General features: G+C 46.8%; 1 protein-coding gene across 7 annotated transcripts in view; it reads right to left on the bottom strand.

The window, feature by feature from the left end:
* The window catches only part of ARHGAP22 (Rho GTPase activating protein 22), a 234616-nt gene that overhangs the window by 7270 nt on the left and 213884 nt on the right, over positions 1 to 13462 (bottom strand). For all 7 annotated transcript variants that reach the window (XM_074958574.1, XM_074958575.1, XM_074958577.1 and 4 more), the window contains 3 exons: positions 12633 to 12765; positions 5726 to 5799; positions 4458 to 4579 (listed from right to left, as the gene is read on the bottom strand). In XM_074958574.1, the coding sequence (XP_074814675.1) occupies positions 4458 to 4579; positions 5726 to 5799; positions 12633 to 12765 (329 nt within the window). The remainder of the gene's footprint in view (positions 1 to 4457; positions 4580 to 5725; positions 5800 to 12632; positions 12766 to 13462) is intronic.

The raw sequence follows: 13462 nt of genomic DNA on the forward strand, positions 1-13462 counted from the left end.
ATCCAGACCAGTTACCACAATACAGATCATTAACTCCCACTCCCTCTTGCCCTAACCACTACACCATGCTTCCTCCCCCTGTTAAGCAAAGAATCCTGGAGAAAGCTTGACACCAGTGTAATTTTCCTGTACATAGGTTATGTGGATGGGTGGATTCCCATATGTAAGCAGAACAAATGGTTTTCTGCAACATTCAGTCCAAATACCTGTTTCTATACTTCTGTTTCAAATGGAGTTGTTGTGATCTTCAATCCTGTCCTGAACACCTGTGATGTTAAACACCTGTGATGTCCCAACCTCAAAAGTGGCTGCTTTTCAAGATAGACAAAGTCACCCCTCGTTTACATATCAGTTTGGAAAGTGCCACAGAAATAAGATTTTTAAATTACTGGGATAGATTCATTTTTGGTGTAACTCCATTGACTTCAGTTGAGTTACCCTACTTTAGCTTTCTTACCCTACCCTACTTTAACTCAAAGTTGAGCAAAATACTCTATGCAGAATGTCAGAAAATTAACAAATGGCCAATCCATAAGTGAGCTCTAATTGTTTTTTCAGCAGTGAAACAAAAACTAGTAGAAAAAGCCATTTATCAAAGTATTTTCTACCATATAAATGAGAAAATCATGATCAACAGCAATTTCATTAATTACCGTTTATCTTTTTTGTTGAAGATCAATGAAGAATAAGGCCAAACTTTTCAAATATGGGCACTTAAAAATATGTACTTACAACTATAGTTACAGGATCTCAATAAGAGGCCTGATATTTTGAGATGCTGAGATCCTACAACTTCTATTGAAGTCCACAGGAGATGGGAGAACTAAACACTTATAAAAATTAGACTGCTTATTTGGTACCTAAATACGGATTCAGGGCCCCAACTTTAAACATTTTGGTTTCTATGTTTAAGAAAAGCCCCATTTTAAAGGTATATTGTTAATGGCTCAGAGTATTTCTCTGTATCTTTTTACACAGACAGAATATAAGAATGGCTATACTGGGTCAGAGCAATGGTCCATCTAGCCCAATATCCTGTCTGATGGCAGCCAGAGCCAGATCCCACTTTACTCCTTGAGCTGAAGAGCAGCTATATTAGGCAGAATCCCTTCCCCCTTCCACCATTTATATCTAACTGATCTTTTGCCCTCAATGGACAGTAACATAAAGCATCCCTCATGTTGTCTGCTTAGGACTCGACATGTATTCTTTCCAAAGATGGTCACAGGCTGCAAAGTTTAGAGCAGGATCCCAGCTTTTCTCCAGGTTGGAGATATTTGAATCCAGGATTCTGGTTCAAGTCAATATCTAATTACTTCATTTGACAGTTTGAGAAGAGTGCACCCAAGTAAGGAACCTGTGGAAATGTACATACAGTATAAACTTATGATCAGCAGCTGAACTCCGTAACATGCCCTGGGTCGTCATCACCTGGGCCCTCTGGCTCTAAAAGCATGGGACTCAGCTCACTGACCTAGTCTGTCAGCTGAGGCAGGAGACACTATAGCAGGAGATGCTATAGCAAGGGCTCATCATCCTGTGTGTGTGGCCCAGCCACCATTAGAGAGGGACAGAGTACCCCAGTGAGTGGGTGTGGGTACAGCTAATCACCCATGTGAGCTTGGGGAATAATCCCAACATGTGCAGCTCAACACAAAGCACAGGGTCTCAGAGACATTCCCCTTTAAGTTAAGTGTCAAAGTTACTGCTGGTAACATGGCCTATATCCTCTTGTTTGGCCTCCATCCACTAGCGGGCAGTGGTATTTGTCGGACACACCGGGTGAAGTTGAGCCCATAGCAAGCTGAGCCTTAACCTCCTAGGCCTCCATTCATAGATTGGGAGGCCTGAAGGAACCATTGTGGTCATCTAGTCTACTCCCCTGTGTAACACAGGCTCGAGAACTGTCCCCTGCTAATTAAGCAGGGTGCCCACTCTCTGTGTCTTTAGGAAGCTCATTTGGACCTTAGACTAAAGGCAGCTCCTTTTCAGAGGATGAGAATGACTGTTTTATCTGAAGTAATTCCATCACACATAGCACGCTTCCCCTGACACCCTTGGAGTTCAGAACAGAGCAAGGGGCAGATTTCAGCCACTTTGCAATTAGCATCTTGGTGCCAGACGTTGGATGGCGCCAGCAGAACTGCCCCTGTTGTTCAGCCCCTGCATTGGTTGCACATGCCTTGCTGAGATGTGCCCCACTGTGATTGTAGACCGCAGTTCCATGGAGCAGTAGGCTGTTCCTCGGCTCTGAAGCAGAACCGCAGCCAGAGAGAGCGCCCAAGACCTTTGTTGGCCCTTGAGGAGGTGGATATTTCAAGCTTCGGATGCTGGGACATGCTTCAGAGATGGGGAATTTTGTATGTTTGTGACAGAGACTTGTACAGAGCAGGGAGTGTCCGATGCCATACAGCTCCTTGTTTTCTGATTAGTTTTATGCAGCCTCCTTCCTTTTTGAATAGCCTCTCTGATTTCTCTCGTGGGTCTAATAAAAGCAGAGGGCTGGGCGAGGAGATGATATGGCTGACAATGTACATAACGGTTTCTGTAAGAGGGTGGGTGTAATTACACACTGAGAAAGGCATAAGGGGAGGGAAAAGTAGCAAAAACAACCAACAGGAGGTGTAAGAAGGTGCACAGTACAGCCAAGATGGCCTGACGTACGTTGATTTACTGCTGAGTAACAAACACTGCCATTTACCACCATATCACATTGCTTCTGAACTTGGCTGAAGGGCCCACAGAATATGTTTGGAACACTATGATTGCCCTATATTCCAGAAATGATGCTTGGTAATAAATGCTTTGACCCAAGTCCCCATTTCTTGGCTACCAATGTCCAGCATCCCCAACTGAAGGGGCTCAACTTCAAAAGAAAAATGAGCAGATCATCACAGAACAAGAAAGAATTAAAGTGGGGAATTGCTTTTTAGGTGCTGATCATTGCCCGGTACTTTGTGCCTGGGTTTCTCAGACAAATCCTTGGATCAGCCTTCATCAAACAACAGATATTTATAACTCCCCAATAGGACTAGGTCCCCGTTGGTGCTGATCCCAGTCACGGGAAGGAGAAAGTGTTCTGCACCCCAGGAGATCTGCACTTACATGGTCTTGAATGGACAAATCTGCACTCAGCTCAAATGGCAATTAAAATGTTATTCTAAAGATTATGCATTTGTACAGCAAGGTCTGCATTAGGCGTGTGATTCGGGTGGTGTGAACAGTTAGGCTAAAACTCATAACAAACAAGCAACCACTTTATAGCAGTCACTGTGCTGCTCTCAGAGTTTCATGGAAACAGGGAGAAAACTCAGATCTTCCTGCTCTGAAAACACAGGCCTCTACCACTGGAGCTACACAGTCAAGTAGTTCTAAATACATCCACTAGCAGGGCAGCAGCATACACATGCAAAACAGACCTGTCTGTGCAAGCCATCCTTGCGCTGGCTGGACCGACAGCAGTTACTGTGGCTCTCACACACTCAATATTGCCCCATCTGTGTTGAGATGATACCAGCCACACTGCCCCACTGGGAAGAGCCCATGCCTCGGAAGCCCAGAGCATGTGGAAGAGGAGAAGTTTGGCTCCCCCACCCCCGCCCTCTCTTTTCTCACAGCCTATTTCACCCCATCCTGCCATGTTCCATTCTCCCCAGCTCAGCAATCCCTGCAGTAGATTGCAAGAAGGACGCCCTGCATGCAGTGAAGAGCCAGCTGCAGCGCAGCCAGATATTTGTGGGCGCTTTTCTCTTTCTAGCTGAGCCACAAACACAGGAAAGGGACATCCTCTCAGTGGGACCGGCTTTATGAGCCAGCGTCAGGAACGACTCCATAGTTATGGCTGCGTCCAGGCTTCCGTTCTAAGCTCTGTTTTCTGCCCTCCTCATTTTGAATTGAAGCAACCGATTTGTTTGGGACATGTCAGGAATAGAATTTTTCTAGGGATTTTGTAAAGTTTAAGATTAAAGACTTTTAAAGGCAAGTTGATCCAAAACTAACAGTGATTTTAAACTGATGCCCTGGGTCTTGCCTTTGTCCCACATGTTCTCAGCACAGCAAGCATTTTGGAAGCCCACGCTTGGAAGGGTACATCTACACTGCAGCTGTGAGGCGTATTTCCAGCTAAGAGAGACCTACGCGTACTATCTCTGTTCAAGCTAGCACCTAAAAATAGCAGTGGCACTGGCCGGCTGAGTCCAACCCTGAGGTACATACTCCCATATTGCCTCACTGCAGAGGTGATACGGGAGGCTGTTCCAAGTGCTAAGGGAAATGGTGTGCCCCATGCACAGGCATTGACTGAGAGGATGCCCAGCTTGCTGCCAGTGATGGCTCCCCCCATGACATTATCTGTAGTGTATATGACAAATGGCATCTTATTTCTGGCAGCAACACTTTACAAGCGGCTTCCCTGCGGGTCCAGAACATGGCCCCCTCTCCTTAATGAGAGCACCTACCCTCCATGATGGTGACTGGATCTTCCATTTTGGGCCGCAGTATATTTGGGCCGAACACCGTAGCGAGGTTCTGGACGCTCATCTTGTTCACACTGGAGTGAGCCTGAACTTCATCGAGGAATCTTCAGGAGCCCCCAGAAAAAAAAAAAAACACAGCAAGAGAGAGAGAGAGGAGTAAATGGCACATGAAACCTTCCATCTCACTAGTTCCTTGTGCTCCTGTAGTCACCGGTTGTCTCTCATCTCAGACTGTAAACTCCGTGGGCGGGAGCTGTCTGGATCTGTTCGTACAGCACTAAGCGCAGTGGGGTCCTGGGCCATAACTGAGGCTCCTCAGCGCTGCCACAGGACAAATATATAATAATAGTAACCCCAATTCCACTGGAACGTGGGAAGAGGAAAGGGCCAGCGGTCACTAGTGCTGCAGACATGGGACCATTTAATCTGGGTGAAAACTGAGGTTTCTCGCCTCTTTTAACAAGGATCCACGATACCCCACATCACCTGTAGGCGAATGCTTTTCACAAAACAACCAGTCCATATCTGATCTCTCAGTCCTCAAAGGAAACCGACACAACCCCTTCAAAAGACAAGCTTGGGAACTTCAATTCATAACTCTGCTACACATCGAAAAGCAGACACTATATAAAGACACTGGATTTATGGCTCAATCTGTAACCCCCCCCCCCCCCCCCCCAAGTCTTGCTATCTTACAGTATGGGGGATGCTCTATTTAGATTGTGGAGAGACAAGGTAAGTGAGGTGATATCTTTTATTAGACCACTTTCTGTTGGTGAGACAGGCTTCCGAGCGTGCACAGAGCTCTTCCTCAGGCTGGAGAACCGTACTCAGAGTGTCATAGCCACATAGAAGATGGAACAGATTGTTTAGCATAAGTAGTTAATTAGACTGTAACCACTTTAGTGCAAGATCTGTCTGCTCCTCTGCATTAGCACAGTGTCTAGAGCAGTGTGGGCCCAGTCTTGGTTTGTCCCTAGGCACTACCATAACAAATGTGATTAATACCGAGGCCTATTGGCACGGCAGTGGGTGAGGGCAGCCTGTCCTCGAGATAAACCAAGCGCTTCATTTATCAGAACTGCATGAGCATTGAATCCACACACATATTTAAAGCAGGAGTTTAGTTATATGCAAATTAGTTTCAAATGTGCAAATCAGCTCATTAAATCATTTGCATACGATGTCACATGAAGCCGAACAAAACTTGGCAGCTCTGGCATTCCTGGGCGCTAATTAATGCCACTTACTTGCATATGTATTTGAGGAGGTTGTAGTTTGCCTGGGGCAGGGTCTTCACCTGTTTAGCCAGCTCTCGGGTGCCCTACAGGAGGAGACAAACAACGAGAACAGTGATGTAGAGCAGAGTGCAGTCTGGGCAAATCCTCTTCCCTCAGCCAAGCCCATGCCATAAGACACTGAAAGTGGGGTGCTCCATGGAACCTCAGGGTGGGCATGCCCTGTCACCCCCAGCAAACTGGTACCCCCCTAGGGTGGTGCATTCTACCTTGGGAGAGAGGAAAAGAGATAATGACATTGCAGATCTACCAGCTCCACCCTGCCTTCAAACGCACCCACCCCGGAGGAGAAGCTGGGTATGTGCAAGCCCTGTGTGCTGGGCTCCAAGGATCTGCACTGTTTTGCTGCAGGCGATGGCTCCTCACCCCCAGGATGTTACCTGCACAATGCTGCCTTCAAAACTCATAAGAATATAAGAACAGCCAGACTGGGTCAGACCAATGTTCCATCTAGCCTAGTATCCTGTCTTCCAACAGTGGCCAAATGCCAGGTGCTTCAGAGGGAATGGGCAGAACAGGTAATCATCAAGTGATCCATCCCCTGTCGCCCATTCCCATTCTGGCAAATAGAGGCTAGGGAGCATGATTTTGCATCCCTGCCGATCCTGGCTAGACCTACCCTCCATGAACTTATCTAGTTCTTTTTTTGAACCCTGTTATAGTCTTGGTCTTCATAGCATTCTCTGGCAAGGAGTTCCAGAGGTTGACTGTACCTTGTGTGAAGAAATACTTCCTTTTGTTTGTTTTAAACCTGCTGCCTATTAATTTCATTTGGTGACCCCTAGTTCTTGTGTTGTGAGAAGGAGTAAATAACACTTCCTGATTTACTTTCTCCACACCAGTTATGATTTTATAGACCTCTATCATGTCCCCCCTTAGTCGTCTCTTTTCCAAGCTGAAAAGTCCCAATCTTATTAGTCTCTCCTCAGATGGAAGCTGTTGCATACCCCTAATCATTTTTTTGCCCTTTTCTGAACCTTTTCCAATTCCAATAGCTCTTCATGTGCACAGCTGGGGGAGGGGGGGGGGGCTAGAATTTGACCACTGATTTGCAAACTCAATTCCTGCCATCAATTTACGTAAGGAGGCACTGATCTGACAGCGAGATCCCCAGCTCTGTGACCCACTGGCACCTCCCCCCGACACTATCAAACGCTACTCTCTGCATCTCCTAATTTCACCAGCATAAATTCTGCCACTGGCCTCAGACAAGACACTGCACCTCGGTGCCTCAGTTTTCCCACCTGTAACACAGCACTTACACCATCCCTGTCTTGCGGAGAAGCAGAACTCACTCCTGCCAATAATGACCCTTTGCACTTCCAGGATGTTTTCCATGCAAGAATCTCAAGGCACTGTACAGCTATCAATGGATTTAGCCTCAACAGCCCCTGGAGAGGTAGGGAAGAAGTATTCCCATTTTACAAGCAGGGAAACTGAGGCACGAAGAGGCAAAAGGACTCCTCCATGGCAACACTGTGGTAGAATCAGGAAAGGAACCCAGGAGTCCTGACACTGAGTTTCATGCCTAACAGGCAGTTCTACTCTGAGCAGTGACTGCAAAAATGGCTTTGTGGGGCTTCTTGTTTAGTGCCTTTCTATGGGACTTGACCAAATGTGGTCACCTTATTAGTAAAGCTGGGGGACTGGGAAAAAATAAGCTGAGTGGTAGGGCACCACCTACTCCTGTAGCTTGCCCCTAGCCTGCCCCTAGGTCCCAATGAGCCAATCTGCACTGCATCCCCATGAAGCGGGGATCCACACCTCTTGGAATATACACACCTTGTACACCCCCCTGCCCAATCTTGCCCCAGTTTGTGCAGCAGAACCTCACTGGTTCTGCTGGAAAGTGACCGCTGCATCTGCATAGTAAGCAGCAGGAGTTACCTCTGAGTAGAGTACCTGGGCTGTTCCCCAGTCTGAAAACTCCTGCTTGGAATTTTCTGAAAAAACCACTCCGTTGGGGAAAGAGAAAAGGGCGGGCGGGGGGAGAAGAAACACACTTGTGGTTTATGAAGTGAAACAAGCTACATGCTCTGCAGTTCACCACGTGAGCAGACTGATTCCTCCAGTAGAAAAAGCACACACTGTCCAAAATGAAGAGGTTGAAAAATTCTGTACATCAAACACCAGTAGATACTGGTCAAGTCACTAAACCTTTACTGCTTGAGTCAGCGCTCATTAAAGTCAATGGAAACTGCTCCATGGACTTCAATGATTGGTAGACAGGCCTTAGCTAGTTATGATCTGCCCTTAGATACCAACACAATCTGACCATCTTATTTGCCTGCTTAGCTACCAATTTGCTATGAACAGTGCAACTGATGGCTTGGCAGGAACACAGGTTTTAAAAACGGACAACAGGTAACTGCTCCATTTTTCATGCAATGAGCTGTGACAACCTTCTTCACCACCATAGATTTGGGGTAGACAGCTGGATTTTCACATTAAAACGTGAGGAGACAAGGCCTGTGACGCATTGCAACTTCCTCCGAGAGATTTAACGAACTCCCACACAACAGACGGTTGGAAGAACAATTCCTTCTTGTGCTGACAGACCAGATGGTGCATTTGAGGACACTAAATTATGGATTATTAAGTAGTGATGGGAAAACTTAAAAAAAAAAAGGCTAGTTTTCACAGGTTAGGGAAAAACATTTGATAAGCTTCAGAAAATAGTCCAAAGAAAGAGAAAAACACCCTTCTTGTAATATTTCACTATTTCTGCTTCCATTCCCAGCCTAATCCAGTAAATTCCAAGATGTGGAGTGCAGAGAAATCTAGTTATTAAAAAGAAAAAGTTAAAGGCCAAGATTTTCAAAAGTGACTAGTTGGGTGCTTTAATATCTGGAAGTCCAACTTGAGACACCTTAAAAGGGTCAGAGAAAGCGGGTGCTTAGTACTTCCTGAAAATCAGGCCTGTTTAATGGTGTCAAAAACTGTGGCATACAAAATCACCAGTCACTTGTGAAAATGCCAGCCATAGATGTTTGAACCTCTGAAAAGGTTCGATTCAGATAAAGTTGTAGCTTGGGATGAAAGTTCAGCTCAGTTTTTAAGTTACTCTAAACAAGTTATTTTACCATATTTTTAGAGACGGGCCTGATCTACAAGCAATTGAACTAACAGGGCAAATTCTTCCCTGGCTTTCACTCTGTGCAACCCTATTCGCTTCAAAGGTATCGGTCAGGGCAGAATCCGGCTTTGTGTGTTGATAAATTGCTCCATGCCATGGCCCCACAGGACTGAGCAGAGAGCTTCGCAATGGGAGCTGCACCTGATCCTTCTCATCAGTTAGAGGGTTAGTTTGATGCAGGGCCCAAAGGCGGTAGACAGAGAAAATGGGGTTAGAAAGATAGCATCCACGGACCGATCACAATGCAGATATTTGGCAGATAAAACTTCTATCTTTACTGCTGCAGACTTTGCAGGAGCACTTGTCATTTTGTCACAAGCTGGCATCCATTGACAACGAGACCAACCCCTGCTGAAAGCCTGGGGCTAGCACCTCCACCACAGGAAAGTGTGAAAGCCACCTTCCTGAATGCAAACAGCGCCAGGCAGAAATGGTCTAATAGCACTGGGCATGCGTGATGGCTGGGATTGTCCACGAGAGCCAGTTAGCTCCAGTACTCTTTCACTTACCAGTTCAGTGTGTTTTATCAATGGCTCAACCCTCTGGCATGACACTAATGTAAACTACCGTGTTTTGCACCAATCCCTACAGGAGACTGCTTCACAAGGACTGGTTTCAGGAACCTCCAAGGTGCAAAACAGACTAAGGCTAACATGGGAGCCCCCAGCTGGGCTAGGAGAACCAGGGTTTACCAAAGTAACTCACATCTTTGCCCCAAATCTCCTTTTTAAATGTTCAAAATCATTTACTAGCTTATTAATTCCATGAATGCTGAGTTCCATTTGGAAATGGAGAAGCCAAAAATACTACCAGGAGAGCTCAGCCTGAACTCACATGATTTTTTAAAAGGTTTCAAAAAGTGTTCCCCCAATTTTTCATTCTCATGCACCTGGGCACTGCCCTGCACTGGCTGGGACCAGAACCAAAGTGTCAAAATACCCTGAGAAAGAAAGATTGCGCTCCTGCCACTGTCCCATTTACAGCACTACAGCCATGCCAGCCATCGTTCAAGGACGCTCTTAAAAACCCGTCTGCATTATAGCCGCCACACTGGGGTTGTACCGGAGCTGAGGGGCCTCGATCAGCGTTGGAAGAGAAGCTGGGGAGCTCTGAGCAATCTGGATAACACACACAAAGTTTAGGACAGTTCCTGAGGCTGGTTTGCTGCAGTTGGTGAGGGCAGATGCATTGAGCAGTACTAAATGTTTTATATAACGATACCCATCTCTGCTCAAAACAGAACAGCGCAAAGGATCAGAGACATTTTTAGTGGGGTAAATTTTAAATGAAGAAAGTTTTTGGCCAAAAAATTTCAGTTCCCATGGGAAATTCAAAACCAACTTTTTGAAACAAAACAAGAGTTTTTGTTTCAATTTAACAGGTCATGGTATTTTCAAGCAAAAGTTTTTTGTTAGTTTTGTTTTGAATTGACCTTTTGACTTAAAATATCAGTTTTTTTCAGTTTGAAACAAATTGAATGAAAAGACATTTTGACTTTTTAAGTCAAAACATCGAATTCAAAACAAAGATTTTCATTTCGTTCAGAAAAATTGAAAAACTGATGGCTGAAGTCAAAATGAACATTTGTTTTTGAGAGTGTTGATTCAAAACAAATTCTGGTTTCAAATTCCCCAGGGGAAACCTGACATTTTTCATCAGAATCAACATTTTCCCCATGAAAAACTTCAGTTTCAATGAAACTGCATTTTTCAGAAGGAAAACCTTCCACACAAAGTTCAGCCACCTCTATGGGCCAGTGCAGTGTTCCATGCTAAACTGTGCTACCGGCTCCAATGGGCACATAACGACTTTGGGGAAATCCCTGTCCGTGCTGCGTGTGTTCCAGTTCCTTCAAGGAAACAACCCACACTGAGACTCCAAATCTTCTTGACAGCTCAGAAGTTGCAACAAGTGCATTTTCAGTAGTGGCTTAAAGAGACACCGCCAAGGCACTGGCAATGTTCTATGCCAGACAGAATAATCCAATACAATTCTGTCTAGCATCATTCACACAAAAGCAACTCAGATGCTGCTTCCCAGACAATTGCAGCCAGGACGGATAATACAGGCCAACTGTGTCGGTTATAAATTAAATGAGGATATAAAATGATGTTTGCCAAACTTGGCATTGAGTCTGCTCTTGTGTAACAGGCTTCGGAAATCCAAATCTCTCTCCGCAGTCTGTGCAGGTTAAACCCCGTCCACATTACCACCAAACTAAACCATCTGAAGTGCTGCTGCTTTTTATAGGCAGAGCAGCTGTGCTTGTGTCATAGAGTAAGAAATCTGTGTGCTGAATACAGAATCCAGGCCTGGCAGCTGCACCACATGCTTTACAAATGGTGGCCTCACCTGTACATCCTCAGCAGGGATTGAATCCGGGACCATCGGCATCACTACACAGACCTTTGCCATTTGAGCTAGAGCATAACTAACTGTGCAACTTGCTATAAGTAGCAGGTTTGTATTACAGGCCACTAGGAGCAGCCAACAGAGGGAGATATGGGCCTGTACTATGGACCACACATACATGGAAGAGGTGATGGAACCCAAGACTCTTGACTCCACAGGCATCTGTTCTTCTTTGGCAGACACTAGAATCAGGCTTGTAAAATCCCCACTTAGAAAGTGACAGTCATGCACACGACAGCAGCTCTGACACGCCATCCAGTAGGGAGCTCAGATATCACAGGGATACGAGCAGGACTCTCGGATCAGATCTATCCCTTTGTCTATCACCCTGCCCAACAAGTCCATGGGAGGAACGACCCTCCCGAATCTCCACCACCACCAGAGAGCTGGAGGGCTCCTTCAGTCCCTTCCATTGCTTGGAATAAGATAGGGAAGAAGCTGAAGAAAAGACCCTCAAATGAAAGGTGCTGCAGAGGTGCTGTTATTTCCCCTCATACCCACATGGGAAAATATAATTTGCCCTTTTCTGGCTCCTTTCCTCTGAGAAACTCAAAGCCCTTTATAAACGTCAGTTCGAAAAACCTCCCCATCCCCCTGTGCGGTAGGAATTATTATCCCCAAGGAAGAGATGAGACACTGAGGCAAACGGACTTGTCCTAGATCACAGAGCAAGGCAGGAGCAGAGCCGGAAATAAAATCCAGCTCTCCTGACTCTCAGTTGTTACTGCAACGCCTAGAGCAGTGGTCCCCAACCTTTCTGTTGCTATAGCATAGTCAGGTTTCCAGAAGAGTGTGGCGGGCGCCGGATGCCCAGCGGTGGCATTTCAGAGGCGACGCTTCTTGGCGTTGCCGCTTCTAGGTGGCATTTTGGCAGCTGGTTGTCCGGCAGCTGCGCTCCTCGGCGGCGGGTTGTCCAGCGGAAGCGCTCCCTTGTCAGTAGGCAGGCGCACATAAATGCCCCGGTGGGCGCCAGGGTGCCCGCAGGCACCGCGTTGGGGATCACTGGCCTACGGGATAGCCCTGCTAAGGAAGAAACAGCCATAGCCCAAGAGTACATAAAAACGTGCACGATGGACACAACACCACAGGATTTCAAGGCTAACTTGCGAAAGACGCTGGCTCCAAGCTGGAGCTTAGAATGTTAAGGCCTGATTCAAAGCCCATCAGAGTCACGGGGAAGGTTCCCATGGACTTCAGTGGGCTTTGGCTCAGGCCCTGGAGGAGAAAATGGAGAGGCTGTTGTTCATTGAGTCGCGAGGCTCCAGGAATGGCATGGAGGGTAAAAGGAGGAAGGGTAGAAGGAGCACTAACCTCTCCCTTGTCCTTGGAGAGCAGCTGTCCACATGACAGGAAGTCTTCATATTTGGCAAAGGGGATGACGGGCTCTGGCAGCTCTCGGAGATAAAGCTTCAGGAGGGATGCCACGGTGTGAACATCCGTATTGCTGCAACAGGAGGAAAGAAGGGTGAATTTTAGAAACCTGCAAGCTGACTGTCCCATAAGCCCTATGCACCTTCTCCGGGAGGGGCGCAGGGAGGCGGCTAACAGGCCCTTGTTAGGATGTATGAAAGGGCAGGCCCTGAGAAGTGGAGGAGGAGGGCACTCCTGCCACATGTCCAACCAACATGGGCAAATCTACTTGAGGGAGTCACAAAACGCTCAGGCAGGCCATCTGGGAGCGCACGCATTCCTTTGCCATGGCCTGCCCCAGAATTCATGCCCTCACTCCTCACCACACAGCGTGACAGAGACAAAGCACTAGATCAGAGAGGAAAGCGCCTCCGTTGCTCAGCTGCTTACAGGTGCATCCTGTTGGTGACGGGAAAAATCTCCGCATCTGTCAGGGAGAGCGTGTGAAGCCAGGTGAGCGGGGGAGGCAGGAGGGTGGGGGGTGCACACTCTTGTGAAGTAGGGAGAGCAGAGAAGGGTGCTGCCCAGGAGAGCATGCTGTTGTGACTGCTGTGCTGAAAATAAAGCTTTGTACCTTCTAAAAACCAAACTGATCCAGCGTTTGGCACGACAGTGTAACCTTTGCCACTTCTGATAGCTGTCGCTCTCCCCAGCCAGTGCCCATTGCTGTGACTGTCAGAGCAGAATTCAGCCATTCTGAGCTGTCTGCGCCCTGCATGCCGTATGGCAGG

This window comes from Natator depressus, chromosome 7 (assembly GCF_965152275.1).
Source record: "Natator depressus isolate rNatDep1 chromosome 7, rNatDep2.hap1, whole genome shotgun sequence".
NCBI classification, from domain to species: domain Eukaryota; kingdom Metazoa; phylum Chordata; order Testudines; family Cheloniidae; genus Natator; species Natator depressus.